The sequence below is a fragment of the Canis aureus genome, chromosome 5 (genome assembly GCF_053574225.1).
Source record: "Canis aureus isolate CA01 chromosome 5, VMU_Caureus_v.1.0, whole genome shotgun sequence".
In the NCBI taxonomy this organism is placed as follows: Eukaryota; Metazoa; Chordata; class Mammalia; order Carnivora; family Canidae; genus Canis; species Canis aureus.
This window is the reverse complement of record NC_135615.1, coordinates 25,195,510-25,213,258: the sequence shown is the minus strand read 5'-3', so window position 1 is coordinate 25,213,258 and position 17,749 is coordinate 25,195,510. Positions and strand designations below refer to the sequence as shown.

General features: G+C 50.9%; 1 protein-coding gene across 4 annotated transcripts in view; it reads left to right on the top strand.

Annotated features, from left to right (window-relative positions):
- The window catches only part of PROSER2 (proline and serine rich 2), a 40,348-nt gene extending 35,398 nt beyond the window's left edge, over positions 1-4,950 (top strand). For all 4 annotated transcript variants that reach the window (XM_077897239.1, XM_077897236.1, XM_077897237.1 and 1 more), the window contains one exon: positions 2,060-4,950. In XM_077897239.1, the coding sequence (XP_077753365.1) occupies positions 2,060-3,078 (1,019 nt within the window). In that variant the 3' untranslated portion in view covers positions 3,079-4,950. The remainder of the gene's footprint in view (positions 1-2,059) is intronic.
- Positions 4,951-17,749: the final 12,799 nt, after the last annotated feature.

Genomic DNA, 17,749 nt, shown 5'->3' with positions numbered 1-17,749 from the left:
CAGGGGGACACTGTGGCCTTCCCCTGTGTGTGCCGGGATGGACACCATTGGGCCCCATTGGGTTTTTCAGGCCAGAGGCATGCTCTTGGCAGCTTGAGTGTCCAACCAAGTAGGTGCTTTCCTTACACATATTAGAAAAGAAAAGAAAAGAAAGAAAAGAAAAGAAAAGAAAAGAAAAGAAAAGAAAAGAAAAGAAAAGAAAAGAAGAAAAGAAAGAAAAGAAAACAAAAGAAAGAAAAGAAAAGAAAAGAAAAGAAAAGAAAAGAAAAGAAAAGAAAAGAAAAGAAAAGAAAAGAAAAAAAAGAAGGATGCTTGGGTGGCTCAGTGGCTGAGCATCTACCTTTGGCTTAGGCCATGATCCCAGGGTCCTGGGATCGAGTCTCGCATTGGGCTCCCCGCAGGGAACTTTCTTCTCCCTCTGCCTGTGTCTCTGCCTCTCTCTCTTTCTCTGTCTCTCATGAATAAATAAATAAAATCTTTAAAAAAAAAAAAAAAAGAAGACCAGCTGAGTGTGCCAGACAGCCCTAGGTAGGCCTCAGCATGCCAGCCATCTAGCCTTTACTACATCCTTAACAGATACCGATCGCAGGCGGCCCAGCACTGCTTGCACGTACATCCATGCACCATCTCCTGCTGCACAACCGAAAGCCTCATCTCACTTATCTCCATCCTCAGAATCTCCTGTCCCACCTGCCCCAGCAGGTACTTACAACTACTGTGAAAACACCACCCGAGGGATGGCAGGGCGGGGCGGCTTTCTCTCGGGAAGTGTTTCCCTTGGCACAAGTATAAGATCTGGCATTTTTAAAGGATCAGCAGTTCAAATTAACTTCAGGAACTAAAAGTATGATAACAACAGGAAGCTCAGTCTCTTCTTTGCCGACAAGGCTGCAAACGAGCGTCCACATGTGGAGTCTAGAACCCCAGTCTGTGGAATTTGATGGAATACGTGGCCTTGCTCTCTCTCTCTTTCTCCCCTTCATTCTCTCTCGCTCTCTCTCGCTCTCTCTCTCTCTCTCTCTCACACACACACACACACACACAGACACAAAGGAGAAAAAAAATAATACATCTAGAGGCTTGTGAAAACGGCAGTATTTTGTAGTAAGAGCCAAAATACTCTCCTTTCTGTTTCTGCCTCATCCTTATCCCGTTGCCCATGTTCTTTTCCAGTATCTTTTCCAATCAGAAAAAATCAGCAAGACGATCCCCCCTCGTCCATCCCCTCTGCTCTTTCCACAGGATTCAAAAGACAAAAAGCAGGCCTCTCCTTTGCGGCCGCCCCGAATCAAGCAAACCTACAAGGAAGATGCTGAGCCAAACTCTTGTCCGCTCTTTTCCTGTTTCCCTGAACCAGCTGCGTTTCCAGTCTAAATACTCTCAATTTGAAAAGTCATGCTGTGGAAATAGGGCTCTAAGATTGCTCAAGATCCGAGCTCAAACCCAAAAGCTAAAACATAAGTACATTGTACGTTTTCTTTGTAAGATGAATAATTACACCTGGAAGTCGTTTCCAACTTACTTTTTTCCTTCCTTCCTTCCTTCCTTCCTTCCTTCCTTCCTTCCTTCCTTCCTTCCTTCTTCTCTCTAAAGATTTTATTTATTTATTCATGAGAGACACGGAGAGAGAGGTAGAGACACTGGCAGAGGGAGAAACAGGCTCCATGCAGGGAGCCCAATGGGGAACTTGATCCCGGGACCCTGGGATCACGACCTGAGACGAACGCAGATGCTCAACCACTGAGCTGAATAATAACCACTGGGTTATTATGCCCTCCTGGTCCACACGTCCCCAGCAGCCTACACACTCCGTGTGTGTCCCAGGGACAGAGCATTGAGACTGGAACCTTCCCCATCACCAATGGACTCCTCATCTGGTGGTGGTGAGACTCACACAGGACGTTCTCCTGGTCCAAGGAGGGTAGGTGACAGGACGTGCTGCTGCTGCTCACCCTGGCCCTGTGTCCCTTGGAGGCCTCATGAATTCAGCAAGAAGGAAATGGGGTGCATTTACTTTTACCTAAGGTGGTAGCTTATGAGGATTCTGTGTCCTTTTCAGGGGCTGGTCCTGTCGCGAAGGAAGACACCCCCGATGTCGTCGTGGAATGCAGGAAACCAGAAGCAGGGGGTCCTCCCTCACCAGGCTCTGCGGCCCCAGAGGCCCCTCCCGTGCTGCCCGCCCGGCCTGTGGCCACCGCCGCGACATCCCCCAGGAAGGAGCTGCTGGCCCCTCCCGCAGAGCACCCCAAACTGCCCCGCTCTGTCCCCACCCCGCTGGTGATCGCTCAGAAAATGTCTGAGAAGCTGGCAGGAAGTGAGGCACTTGCACCCCCGTCCCCCTCCAAGGAGAGCAAGCCTGGGGACTGGAGGACCCTGCCTTCGGGGGCCCCTCGGAATGGGGACCCCTGCCTGTGGCCCAGACCCACGGCGCAGCCCACGCCCAAGATCCACCGCTTCCCGAGCAACATCAGCGTGACCAACAGCGCAGGCAAGGAGTTCAACAAGACCATCTCCAAAGCGGCCGTCAACGTGCAGGAGCGGAAGGCCCGGGTCCTGGCCAACATCAACGGCGTCTCCTTCCTGTCGCCGGGGGCCGCGGGGGCAGACCCCGCCGAGCTGGGGAGGAGCAGCTCTCCGGAGCCGGGGCCGCGGGGCCCGAGCAAGCCGATGGGCCCGGCCCAGGAGGCCGCGTCCACGCGGGCGGGCTTGCAGCCAGGCACTCAGCAGTCCAGAGGCGTGCAGACAGAGCACTGCTTGCCCCTGGCCAACGGCTTCCAGAGTATTCATGACATGCTCAGGAGTGAGCCCAGCACCTTGGTCTCGACCGGGAAGACTGTCACCTTCCGTGCAGACCCGGCGCTTGCCACCAAACTGGCACGCCAGGATGCCAGCAAGAGCTTCTACGAGCCCCGGCAGCCGGGCTGCGGCCAGGATGCTCGGAAGCGCTCGGGCTCGCTGCCCCGTGCTGTGGGCTTCAGGCCCCAGGGCATCACCGTCCAGTTCTCCGGCCGCGGCTCGACGGAGGAGGCCCGCCGCGAGGCCCTGCGGAAGCTCGGCCTTCTGAAGGAGAACTTGTGACGGGGGTGGCGGGGGTGGCCTCGAATGGATGTGCCCGCGGGAGGAGCCCAGGCTGTGGACCCTGCGGAGGACGACAGATGACAGATGACAGGTGCCAGGACTCCACGGTCCGGGCCGCCCGCCGCCTGCCACCTCAGAGCTCGGTGAGCCTGCCAGGACAGTCCGGCCCCACATCCTGACTCCCTTTTTCCAGGAGCTCAGAGACTAACCCTCAAAACCCTAAATGCCATACCTTTTCTTGGATTTAGAAGGAGGGGGATTGGGTCTGATTTGTTACTGTTTCAGTCGCTCATCTTACTTTTATCCCAAGGACGTGACACCCGAGCCAGGTTGGAGGTCTTACACGCAGTCATCGATGAAAGGGATCTTTCTCTTCCTTTCCTGCGAAAATAAAACAGAAAATGCCCGTTCAATTTCCATAACATCTCAAAGCATCTCCTTCGGTTTTCCTGTTTGTTTTTCAGGGGCCAACGATGGTGTGTTTAGCCCTGGATGTGCCCTTGTTTCTGGATATAATTTGGTTTGCCCATTGGTTGTTGTGGTTGTTTTAATTGAAAACTGAAATGAAACCTTCAGGGTATGATTTACTGTAATTTTGAGTTACGGGAGCGGAATGGAAAGGTTGGATTTGGAAAAGGTGGTAATTTTCAGAAAGCAAGTCTCGTCAGCCTCCAGGGGGCTTTTGTCACTGGGACATACGTGGGTGAGCGTGCACTGTGTGTATACATGTACATAACGTGTTTATAGAAATGTGTGCTTACACGTACATACGTTTGTTAGTCCGCATACACAGACTTCTCACGACCCTATCAAGTCACTACAGGATGGAAGCCCTTCCTCCCTCGACAGGTGCAGCCATCCCCACTGTGACGGTGGCACAGAGATCCGTACCTCTCAGGGCACGTCTCCACAATCAAAAGTGCTTCTTGCTCACCCCCGTGTCGCTCTGTACCCAAGGAAAGTGATATTCCAAGTAGGCTTCCAGAAAAGCAAGGTAGCTCCACGTTTTTAAGGATTTATCACCCCATCGTAACCTGATTTCAGTTTATCACCCCGTCTTTGCCGTGCGTGCGCCAGGGTAGCTAGTAAACGGAGGGAAACAGAAACCGTTCCTGAGATCCCTCACGTTCTGTGAGCAGGATCTCTCAGGATTAGTTGTAAAGGGGAAAAACACCCCAGCAAACTAGGTTACACGGTGTGAAAAGAACTGGTCGTCTCCCAGGCTGTGGGTTACATGCTGACTTGTAGCCACGAGCGTTATTAAAACTATTTAAGGCTGGAGTCTTAAGCCTCTAAAAATAGACTGGGAAGGGCCACAGTTACAGTCACGCCCTTTTGTTATTATGTCTCAGCCAGTGTCACAGAATCGGTTTCCTCCTGTTGAGTATTATTTAAATTAAAACTTTTAAATGTGCTGCAAAGCACATTTCATAGTATTCATAGTATTCAGTTCGCCTTGTAAGTTACATAAAATGTCACTTTTTTCCCCCTTAGAACTACAGTATTTAGTGTCTCTGAGTCCTCCTGAAATAATCCTGTAGGTTCCCGATGGTCTTAATTTAAATAGGTGCTTTGATTTTACAGGTTTTTAAAATAGTTTTTATTGTACTCCCATTTATGTTGCATTTGTTTGAAGAGTTCTTGAGGGCTGTATTACCTTTCCACAGAGTGAGATGCCGTACACAGTGTTTCAGAACAGAGGGTCTTGATGTGGCTGACGTTTTAAATATCCTTTACGTACGAGAATTATCTCTTTTATGCTGTCCTATGACTTTGTTGTGATTAAGGTGAACGAGACACTATATTAGTATATTTGTTCTCATAATGACATTTTTGAAAAATAAATTTTAGAGATTTATCTTAAGTTACAAACAGCTTTGTTTTTGCAGTTTATACTTAACGCTCATTTATTTTTCTTTTAAATGGTTCTATCCTCCCCTCCTATTTATTCATAATATACTGGCTATTACCCTGGCCATTTCTTGTGCCCAAAACCCTAGTAATTAAAGCCATGCGTTTTGCACGAGGTTCCAACGATAGTTGCTAATGAAGTAACCTGTATGTGTCTGTATCATGTTAACGCAAACCTCTAGTTTGCAGAGAGGCATTAGTTCCCTCACTGTAACTACGTGATAGGACGCTCACAAGGGGTCATCTTCAAGGTTAAGGACCACATTTCCAAGCAAAACTGTAATGAAAAGAAAAGATCGGGGATCCCTGGGTGGGTGGCTCAGTGGTTTGGCGCCTGCCTTTGGCCCAGAGCGTGATCCTGGAGTCCTGGGATCGAGTCCCATGTTGGGCTCCCTGCATGGAGCCTGCTTCTCCCTCCTCCTGTATCTCTGCCTCTCTCTCTCTCTGTCTATCATAAATAAATGAAAAAATCTTAAAAAAAAAGAAAAGATGACTTTTGAAGTGTCCAGTTGTTTTTTTTTTTTTTCTTTTCAAAGTGATAGCTGTACCTCACTCTCCATTTTTATGCAACTCTTCATCTTACTACTTAAAATCCAGAAAAAAGAATTCTTTGCTTTTAGGAGAGGTACACGCACCCAGCCTGGAGTCTCGTCTGCACACAGTAATACTCCGCAGAGACCAGAGTAACCACATCTGTTCCGAGCCCTCCTCCAACCCCGCTCCACTGTGTGGCTCCTCTGCGCTTGCGAATCTGCACAAAAGTGGGAGAAAGGCCGACCTTTGCTTTTCTCACCCCAACTGGCGTCGTCCTCTTAGGTGACCCTAAGTGGTGGAAGAGGAGAGAAGACACAGGGCGTCCTGAGTCCGTGCAGGTGCACAATGCGGGCCGGGCCTGGCCCTCCTGCTCTTGTGTCTTCCCCGAGCTGCACACGCGGACGTGGACGGTACAGGGTTCTTCACCCCCAACTCCTCGTGGGGGGGGCTCCTAAGGTGGGCTCCCCGTTTTCATGGGGTTGATGCGTGAGGCCTCGGCAGATCCTGAGGATTGGCCTTCTTATCTGTAAGAACTCAGAGAGGGGTTCTCTTCGTGACATTCGTACAGCTCTGGTCACGGGGACTTTGACCCTTCAGTGGGTTTGGTGGGGATGTTTTTGACACAGGTGATCTCAGAAATCAGCTCTTTATGTTTATTCAGGAGGAACGCAGAGCGAGAACTAAGATAAATATGAAAACAATATGCTCTTATCGAGAAACACCGTCGCCCTGATGGAGGTGACAAAAGGAGGCATTGTCTTCTCCAGGAGTGTTTCTCTATGACCCAGACAAGTTTTAATAAACTTTTCTCCCTCGGCTGTCCCTTGGGTTCTTAAATGTTTGTCATCAAACCCTCGAGTTCCCTGAGGGCTGGGGAGCTGTGGCTGTGTTTTTCCCCCCACGGCCCCGCCCGCCCAGGAGGAGGGGGGGCGGGGGAGCAGTGCTCACCTGTGAAAGGTTCGTGTTGTCACCGCAATGACAAGCCACCAAACAGGTTCTGTTTGTTCTTTTCACGGCGAGGCTTTCTCCGGCTTTCAAGTATGGGAACAAGTTGGCATATCCTTTTCTAATCTGCTCCCTGGACAAGCCCTGCTTTCAGATACCTGAGAAAGGAGAAGGCAGGGCCGTAAGCCGCGTCCTGGGAAGACGGGGACTCAGGGACTCAGGGACTCGCGTTGGCGGAGGGGGCCGCGGGCCTGGGGCTGGGCCCAGAATGCGGCCACCTGCCCCCTAGCTGACTGTCCCGGTCATCCAGGCCCTGCTTCCCTGTCCTGCCGGGTTCTCTCCGTTTTCCCCAAGGGCACTGCTGGGGGAGAAATCCACCTGCCCGCAAGAGGGAAGGCCAGGCATGAGGGCATAATGACCCAAGGCCACTGCCCTCAGCGTAAACGGTCAGCCTTGTGTGTGACAGTCTTCGCGGTCCTTCTAAAATGTCTCTTTCTTTCAAAACAGATAATGAAACTCTTCCCTACAGATTCCGAATTCATAAGACTTAAGAAATGCCACCCCCTGCCATCACCAGCAGGCTGGCTCTCTGTCCTGGCTGTTGTCCTTCCAGGGAGGCCCCCGGGGCCACCGACCCCCGAGAGCCCCGCAGAGCCTGTCCCCCTCCCCCCCCCCCCGCCCCATACCATCTCTGCACCCACCCTGCCAGCCCGGCTTCTCCTTATCATATGAATCGGATGAACTTTCTATCCAACAATGAGCTAAAGGTGCAGAAACATGGTGATTTCCAGAAATGACCCAGAGAGCCAAAGTAGCCAGCATGTGTTCTCGAAGCTGGGTGGGGGAACCACTGGTGGCCCTAAGTTAGGACTGGCCAAGCCTGGGACGCCTCCTAGAGTTGTTTCCTGCCTTGGATGGATTCCTTGGCAGTCCCCAGACCTCTCTGCCTTGGGGCCCCATGGGCCCTTCCACTATGGGGACGTGCCAGGATCCAGAGTGAAGCCAAGTCAGAAGGAATCTCCCTGCCTCGATGGCTGAGTTCCATATAGGTTTCCCTGGTTCCCACTGCTTCTTCACGGTCCTTGAGGCCAGCTCTTTCCCCAGCTGAACAGGTCTCTGAGGTTCAGAGAACATTTCCAAGGGGAAGGCCACCCTAGTTTTGTGGAGGGCCTCAGGGTCTACTTCCTGGGTGCTGGAGCTGCTAGCCTGGCGGCTTAGGTTCAGGACTCGGGGGTCACCCCCACCCCACACCTGCAGTGAAGGCCGTGGCTGTGCTGGTCAGGCCCCGGGCCCGAGGTAGGAATGCACGTTCACAAGCAGAGGTTAATGAGACTTAGTCATTGATCAACACGTCACACTTCATAAACCAGCCTCCCGAGATTTGTGTGTGAGGCACAGCTGCCAAGGGTAATAACCTAAGTCCTGGAAATAACTTAAAGGGGTGGGGTGAGCGAACAAGGAATCTGTGTGTCAGGCAGAGAGGCTCCAGAGGACAAGGGGCCGTGTGCGCACACACGTGTGTGCGCTGGCAGGTGCATGCACGCTCGCTTCTAGGCCACTGGTGGGTTTCCGTCCAGGACATTCGGTGATCACTGCTGAGTGGTACATGTCCCTTCAGCACGGGGACATGCAGCACAAGAGGCTTGCCCTTGTTACCAAAGATGCCTTCAGGTCCCCGTGGTTGTTGTAAAAATCACATAACTCCTCATGAGTTACTGGGATGCTAACGACATAAAGGTCTCTTCTGCTTCCAACTGGTCCTCCTGTGGGACCCGGCTTCCCAGTCCGTGAAACAGGACAGAATTTATCCGGTCACTCAGACATCCTTTGGTGTCTGAGCGTTTTGAAGTTGGGGGAAATAACCTTTGCCTTGTGAAGACAATTTCAAAGAGCAGGAAAGTTCAGGAAGGGCCTCTCCGGGGCCAGGCTTGCTGTGCTGCCTGAGGAGCCTCACCTCCCCGGGGCCTGTTTTCCAGCCCCAGCCCGGGGCGCCCCCATCAGCCTCTCCCCGACTCCAGGCCAGGTGTTTGTGAAACTTCTTGTAAGGCCCTTTATTCTTCAGGCTGCATCTCCAAGACCAGATGAGCTCAGCTGAGATGTTAGTGATGGGAGGCAGTTGTCTGAAACTAGTAATTCGTGAAGCTTGGGAGGTGAACCAATTTGGGAGCAATAGGGTAGTCTTGATACCAGCGATTCACCAGGCGAGGCTTTGCATCCCTCCCGTATGGCCCATGGTGCCAGAGGTGCCACAGGTTCCCACCTCTTCCTCAGGACTGCCTGCCCAGTGGGGGTGTGAGGACTGCTTACAGATGAGAAAATGCAGACTTCTGTCCCCCTCACAAGGGACTCCCCGGGGAGGGCAGTGCATCTACACCCTGGTTGCATGGCGTGCAAACTCCCTGCTTCCCGCACCTTCTAGGATACTGCCCATGCGACGCCAGGCCTTCCAGCCATCCCCTCCCCAGAGGGTGGAGAGGGCTGACCCTCCTTGGTGTCACGACCCCCACCATCCCGTTTCTCCTCCACAGAGTCCTTCCTGTCCCCATGGAGCCCCTTCCTCCAGTGTCCTGTCTGCCCCCCACTCGCTAGGCTGGTCCCTGACTTAGAGCTAGGCCTCAGTTTATAGGGATCGGAGGACAGGGCGTCTTCAGGGAATGCAGGGAAGGCAGGTGAGGACCATGCCATTTCCGCAGTCAGGCTTGGTGGAAGGAGCATTCCAGTGGGCCACACAGAGCTTCTGGAAAAGAGGAAAGGGAAGTGAGTTGTGTTCCCCTGCCTGGGGTTGCTTGAACCTGCCGCTGCATGTGACCTGCGCCTCAGGGGATCCAGTTCAAAGCAGATCTTTTGGCCCCCTCCCTCCACTCCCTCCTTCAGGACTTGCTTCTGGAATCCGGAATTGCCAGTCGTGGTTTCCAACACCCCCGTGTGCAAAACTCCCACGCACACACAGCCACGTTCGCCGGGGACATTGCCCAATCGGCTCCTTGGCAGTCCTCTGAAGTTGTGGTTGCTACTGGAAAGGCAGCCAGGCTTCGGTGGCAAGTCTGGGACCCAGCTGCCCCAAGCAGCAGTGCTCCAAGCAGGGCAAGGGAGAGTGGAGGCCCACGCCTGCCTCAGCCTCGCCCTCTGCCCAAGACCACCCGGCTCAGGGTGGGAGCCGTGCTGGAGGGTGCTGGGGCCAGACTTGATCCCACCAAGTTAAATCTCTAGGCACGTTTCACGCAGGACACAACTACAGCACGAGCTGGTGGTCTTTCCCTGGTCGTGTTGGAAATTGTTACACGTCTGCCAACATTTGTAGGTGCCATTGTTTGTTTGTTTTTTCTAATATTTTATTTATTTATTCATGAGAGACACACAGAGAGATGCAGAAAGAGAGAGGCAGAGACCCAGGCAGAGGGAGAAGCAGGCTCCATGCAGGGAGCCCAATGCGGGACTTGATCCGGGGTCTCCAGGGCCGGAGGCGGCGCTAAACCGCTGAGCCACCCAGGCTGCCCTGTAGGTGCCATTGTTGACGCTTTGTCTACATTTTACTGGGACACACCAGCTCTCAGAGAACTGGGCATCTCCTTACCTTGAAAGGCTCTTAGCTGCCTCTAATAATGAATGTTGCTGGTGTTTTAAGCTGTGTTTTGGTACCTTTCTTCCAGGAATGACTTCTTTCAGTGCTAATTTGGGCCAGATTTCAAAATCATTCAAGTTTATCTTTCAAACCAGTTTTTTCCTCTTAGCTGCGTCATCCACATGCACAATGATTCCAGATGATCACTTGCTATTTCTAGAAATCAGATCCACTTTCAAAGGTATATTTTGCCCGAAGTGCACTCTGCCCGATTCCAGACTCCACACTGAAACCCAAAGGGCTTCATGAGGAGCAGAGACTGCTGAGAGGACCATGGGAGTCGAAACTGCAGAGAGAAAAGACTTGAGAGGCGATGAGACCCGCCTCCAGAACAGGGAATTTTGTGCAGCCACAGAGATTACACAGGACAGATTTCAGCTCCATACAGGGGAACTTTAGGGGCTTTGAGCTGAGGGAAGAACTGTTCATGGGAGTGTGAGCCCCATCTCCATGGAGGTGTGCAAGCAGAGACTGTGCCAGCACTCTGGGACAGGAAAGTAGCAGGAACTGTACTCGGTGGCACCCCTTCCAAATCTGAGATTTTGTGATGGGTTCATATAGAGTGGGCTTTGTGGTTACCCTGACCTGAGTTTGAATCCCAGCCCTACGACTGTTGGCTGTGTGACTTAACTTCTCTGAGCCTCACTTTCTTCACCTGAAAAAAGTGGGTGGTGACCCATACTCACCTCCTAAGGTTGTTGTAGGACTGAATGAGATCACATATACCAAGTGTAGGCCTGGCCTACCACCACCACCACTGCCACCATCATCACCATTACCATCATCACCATTATCATCACCATCATTCCTACCATCATCATCACCATTACCATCACCATCACCATCATTCCCACCATCACCACCATCACCACCATCATCACCATTACCACCATCACCATCATCAGCACCATCATTACCATCACCATCATCATTGTCACCATCATCATTTTCTTGATCATCGTCATTTGCCCCATCTCCACCTCCATCATCGTTACCACCACAAAATCTGTGCCAGAATTCCTATAGAGCCTTCTGGAATGGCCCTGTGCAAGTCCAGCAGCATGAAGGATAAGCAAGCACCAGCCTCACAACCCCATTCAGATACCACCCCATTCAGATACCCCATTCCTACATGTAGTCCAGTGGTTATTTCAGCAGGGAAGCGAGTTTTAGACTTAAGTTCCACTGCCAATTGAGAAACAGAATTTTGCCACTTTCTAAATATAGGTCTCCAGAGTTTATTTTGCTTCTCCAGAGCTGGGTAGGTCTGGCTTCCTGCTTAGATACACAACATCAGAGGACTCCCTCTTGCAAGTCCACACTTTTCCACGTCTCCTTTCCTTTCCCCTTGGACTCACAGAGCTCCTCTCAGAGCTGGGCTCTCTCACCACCTCCCAGGGCCTCCTCCCAGATGAGGAAGTGCCCAGCCCAGACTAGCGCCCAAAAGGCTCCAGGGAACACTGAAGGATTGTCCAGTCAGAGCCCCTTGGCCGCCTCACTGCCCAGGAGGAAGTGCTTATTTTGAGTTGCTGGGCTGGCCAGACTGCGGCCCTCAGACTTTCCATCCTACCCAGCACACTCCCAGCCAGTTCTGGCAGAGGGAGGTGCCAGGGCAGACTTCAAGGAGGCGGGTGCTCTTCAGCCAGAGCTTCCGGAGAGGCTGCCGGGAAGCAGGTGGAGTGATCCAAGCCCCAATCACACCTGCCTCAGGTCAGGGGGCTCCTGGGCCAGTTCCCTTCCCTTGTGGCACTACCTCAGCCTTCCTCTGCATTCTAGGTGGAGGGGTCCAGTAGCTAGCTCTTCCACCAAGTCACTGTTGCTCAGTGCATCGTGACCCAAGCCAGTTCTCCTTCTGGAGCACAGTACTAGACCTTGCATTCCTCCATCCAAGAAATGTCCTCCTGGAGCCTTCCTCTGTGATTTGATGCCCCCTTGCTCTGACTGGACTCATCGTACGTAGCCTTCTCGGCACTCTTGTGGTGGTGGGGATTTTGCAGGTGCCACCCAGTGCCACTAAGAGAGGGGGCAGCCTCCCATAGGAAGACTTGGGCTTAAGAGCCCACCTCGGCCCTCACCAGCTGTGTGTGCTTATCATACTCGGGCGAGAGATTCTGAGAGACTGAACAAGATAATGGATGTGTAAACTTCTGAAAACTGTAAGAGTGGTGTGGTCTTGGGCAGTGGTTCTCAAAGTGTGGTTCCCCTGGCCGGCAGAACGAACATCATCAGGAAATTTGTTAGAAATGCAAATTAGCAGACTCACCTCAGGTCTGAATGAGACACTCTGGAGGTGGGAACCAGGAGTCTGGTTTTAACAGCCTCCATGTACGTGAATCTGATGCACTGGACTAGCGAACGGAAAACAGGCCCCGCCTTCTAGGGTGCACAGCTGGGGAGGGTAACCTAAAATGCACAATAGGTGCTGAATGTAATATTCTGGAAGGTAGAGACCGTGTTCTACTATGTGCATCCCCACTGCCTGGTATAGCACCTGCACATAGTAGGTGTTCAATTAATAGCTCCTATATAGACTAGGTGTGTAAACACTGAAAGACAAAAGTAGCTCAGAAGTCTTACAATGAATGTATGTTATTTTTATAATTGAGGAAGCAGACAACCCCATTTGAGGAAGAGAGAAAGATATGGGGTGACAGAAAAAATAGTAGACATGGGCCATTCTTTTGGTGCTGCCCAGAATGGCTACGGGGAGAGGATCGGTGGGCACCTGCACCCAGAAAAGAAGCCTATATCTCCCACTGCATCTCTAGGTCTCCCTTGAATGGACCAAGAGGTCACGGGTCGGCTGTGATCAACATCCACTGTTCATCCTCTGACTATTTGAGCACCTACTATTTGCTATCCTCGGGGCTAAGGATAGGGAGGTGAGCAGGGCACACACAGACCCATGCTCCCAACCTGGCAGCCCAAGAAGAAGAAACACAGGAACTGCAAGAAGGTAGGACAGTATTGTGACAGGGGATGTATGGGGGCCAGGGGACAGAGGATGGGGGGCAGTGGGCAGGGAAGGGCATGCCAGAGTCTATGGGTAGAGTGTCCCAGGCAGAGGTCACAGCCTATATGAAAATCAGAGGCACAGAGGAACTAGAGCAGTCAGGAGGGGAGGGCACCTGTGAGGGGCCATCAGCCACTGGTCCTGGTATAAGATATGGTGTGAGGCAGGGGTGCAAGGCCCTGCCATTCAGCAAACACTCTCTAGACGCTGGGGAGACCCCAGAACAGAGACAGAGCACAAATAAGACCCTTGGCGGGCTTACATCCCCGTGGCCAAGACAGAAAGAAACCACAAAGCCAAGAGCAGTGCTTCAGGGAGAGGGGTAAGCAGACACCAGGGAGGGAGTGCCTGACAAAGGAGGATGTGGGGGGCCAAGGGAGGTGAAGGTGGTGTCGTGGCACGTAGGTAGGGTCGGGTACATGCCAACTCACCCCCCACATCACCCCACCATGCAGGGCTCTGTAACTTCAAACAGATGGTTCCAGAATGCTGGTTTGCAGTCAAAGAATGCAAAAAGTGCCAAACTTTCAGGGGAAAAAAGACAAAAAGACTACTATGCTATGCCACAGTAATGATATACGTATTATACATGCTATGCTATCTGTATGCACCATACATCACTGTGAATGCTATACGTACCGCACTATGCTCTACGTGACACGTAGTATAGTACTGCGTGTATAGCATAGCGGAGCATAGCATAGCATGTACGACACAGCAGAGTTTACTGCTATGTATGCAACCTACGGATTACTCCATACGTACTGTACTGTGCTAAACCACTGCCCCACCACACTCTGCGCACTGTACTGTACGTACTATACTGTGGCACACCGCACCATACATACTACGCTATGCTATACACAATATGCTATACTATAGAGACGCCCGGGTGGCTCAGCAGTTGAGCGGCTGCCTTCGGCCCAGGGCGTGATCCTGGAGTCCCGGGATCGAGTCCCACGTCGGGCTTTCTGCATGGAGCCTTCTTCTCCCTCTGCCTGTGTCTCTGCCTCTGTGTGTATGCGTGTCTCTCATGAATAAATAAATAACATCTTTAAAAAATATATGCCATACTATATACCACGCCATTATACCATAAACATAATACTACGCTACGCTAATGCTATACTATGCGATACGTACACCATACATGCTGCTAACACGCTACTACATCTGCTAAACTATCCATAGCACACTAAGCTGTATGAAGCCCGTACTATACGTACCACACTATAGTATAGCCTAATGCCTGACATATAATCCATGCTTCACAAATGTTTGTGGGACTGAGCTAAGTCTTCTGTAGCTGAGAATGGGGGGGAGGGGTACATTTATTTATTTATTTTTTATTTATTTATTTATTTATTTAATTTTTGCTTGCCTTTGAGACTTGAGTTCTATGCCCTGAGAGCATCATTTCCAAAACTGGTTCTCTCTCCCTTCAAGTCCCAGACCTGTTCAGATACGCTCAGAGGGTAGTGGTAAATGACAGGACCAGGGAGGGGTGCTTGTGGGTGAAACATCAGCCAAGCTAATGACAGTTCATGGGAGGCTGAATCCCACACACCGGCCATACCTGCTGATCCTCTAATGAAGGAGGGTGTTTGGTGGACGTGCTTGCTGGGCTGGTGGCCTCAGGCAGGCTCACCATGAGTGGGTCCTAACCAGTTATCCTCTGAAATGGGGCTTTGAACAAGAGTCGTCCTGGATTCACACTTTATTCTCTACTTCCAAAAAAGTGTTTGGGAGGCAGTAAGTATAGGGAAAACGAAGATGGGCTCTTGGCCCCGGCCCCGCCACTAACAAGCTATGCAGCCTAGTCACCAGCTGCCTCAGTTTGATTAGTCAGGATGGGTTAGCCTCTGCTGTGGTAACAAGTGAACCCCATGATCTTAGTGGCTGAACAAAATAAAAGTTTCTTTTACTCAGTCACTTCGTGGTCAGGATCTCTGTCATGTGACTACCCGACCAGGAATACTTGGCCTCCGGGGTCCCTGTGGCAGGGAAGGAAGAAGTTTCTGGAAGGTCTTGTCTGAAAGGGGCTGGCATCACTCCTACCACACACGCCATAGCCAGCTGACCTCCTCACATGGCCACACCCCAGCATGCGAGGGCCTGGAACACAGTCCCTCCCCAGGAAGGGAAAAACGCATGGAGAGTGCACAGCATCACCATCACTCACTCAACTATTAAATCCAGAAATTATTTAATTATGTTTGGGGAGAGGTACATAATGTGTGCCATGGAATTAAGTGTTAGAGCTACAGAGATGTCCTTGTCCTCAGGAAGTTCAGGGAGGGAGGCAGACTGCACAGTCTACTACAGGAGCAGCACGAGAGGCACCGGAGCCAGCCTGGGCCAAGGGGTGGGCAGCAGTGTGTGCATAAGAAGAGTCACGCGTGCCTATGTATACATACACATGTTAATCGTGAACTTTCCTGACATAAAGCATATGTAGCATGCAATTTATAAACTGCTGAAATACACAAAACTCTATACTATGCACAGCCAACAGATTCTCGTAGAATGCATTCATTGATTTTTGCCAAACCCCCACCTTCAACCATGGGTTGATAAGCAGAGTTGCATCCCAATCAGCTCTCTCCCCAATAAATTTGTTGTCCTTAAATCTGATATGTGGTCTGCTCGTACACTATCTCTCCCTTTCATACTAATTATATCTATTAAACTGAAACTTATATTATTATTTATTTATTTGTAAAGACTTTATTTATTTATTCATGAGAGAGAGGCAGAGACATAGGCAGAGGGAGAAGCAGCCTCCATGCAGAGAGCCCGATTCGGGACTCGGTCCCTGGACTCGAGGATCATGCCCTGAGCCGAAGGCAGATGCTCAACCGCTGAGCCACCCAGGTGTCCCTGAAACCTTTTTTTTAAAAAAATGACCTATTATCTATCCTAGAGAGAGAATACAAGTGGGAGGGCCAGAGGGAGAGGGAGAGAGAACCCCAAGCCGACTCCATGCTGAGCGTAGAGCCCGACGCGGGGCTTAGTCTTATGACCCTGAGATCACAACCTGATCCGAAACCCGGTGTCGGATGCTTCACAGACTGCCCCACCTGGGTGTCCCTTAACCAAAACCTCTTTTGACATGAGCAACTTCTTTGCTAAATCAGTGAGGTTTCTAAATGCTGAGAAATGTTCCCTCCGTCTTTTGTATTATTCACAACGTAATGGCTGCGGACACAAAATATGCTGTTGAGTTTAATCTGAATTACTAACGTTTCTTACATCACTTTCTGAAGTATAGACAGCCAACAGGTCAAGCCCTGGTTCGCAGCATTCGCCATTTCAGAGGTGTAACTACTTCACTGTGGCCAAGTTCCAGCTGCCAAGCTGGTGTTGCTGAATAGAGTCAGAAAGCTAAGTGCATGGGGATCCCTGGGGTACCCGGGTTGAGTCCCCACGTGGTCCTGGGGTCCTGGGGTCAATTCCTGTGTCGGGCTCCCTGCATGGGGCCTGCTTCTCCCTCTGACTGTGTCTCTACCTCTCTCTCTCTGTGTCTCTCATGAATAAATAAATAAAATCTTTAAAAAAGAAAGAAAGAAAGAAAGAAAGAAAGAAAGAAAGAAAGAAAGAAAGAAAGAAAGAAAGAAAGAAAGAAAGAAAGAAAGAAAGAAAGAAAGAAAGAAAGAAAGAAGAAAGAAAGAAAGAAAGAAAAGGAAACAAAGTGCAGCGGTAAAAGCCAGTCCGCAATGTTTCCACCACACAGATAGAGTGGACATGCATGATATCAAGAGCACAGAAAATAACAATGCAATTAGGAAGTAATGAATTTAGGGTATTTATGCCTTTATTTAATTGTGAGTTAACATCATTTAATTTTAAGATGTTGACTGTGTGTAACAGCCGGCCTATAAATTCCTTGAAAACTTAACAGTTGGGCCAACCCAGATAAGCCGGAGCTCAGGGGCAACCGGAGGCGGGTGCAAGGAGGCATTAGCTTTGCCTGGGCCGAGGGGAAGCAAGCGTCGCACCTGCCAGAAGTAAGACGACCGACCGTGCAGGCTGGTGGGAGCACCAGCTGAGCCAGGGAGGCGTGGACCGGCTAGAGCTGGAACTGGGTGACCCCCTAGCTGAGCCTGACCTTGACCGGGACAGTCTCTGCCTGTGCTCATCGTCCCACAATTGCCTTTTATTTGAAGTGCTTTGATAAAATATAAATAATAGTGAAAGGGAATATAAGGGAAGGGAGAAGAAATGTGTGGGAAATATCAGAAAGGGAGACAGAACATAAAGACTCCTAACTCTGGGAAATGAACTAGGGGTGATGGAAGGGGAGGAGGGCAGGGGGTGGGGGTGACTGGATGGCAGGCACTGAGGGGGGCACTTGACAGGATGAGCACTGGGTGTTATTCTGTATGTTGGTAAATTGAACACCAATAAAAAATAAATTTATTATTAAAAAAAATGAAGTGCTTTGTTAAGGGCAAAAATAATACAGCTACCCTCCACTCGGTGAAGAGCGGCAGCCCTCCTGGGGCCCCAGCGTCGTGCGAGGGGAACGGTGGCCTGGTGGGCAGAGAAGGCAGGTAGCAGGGCAGGGAGGAGGAGGAGGAAAGGAAATGCTGGAGCTGGCCATAGAGGTCACGTTCTGGGAAGTCAGGATAGAGAGGGAAGGCTCT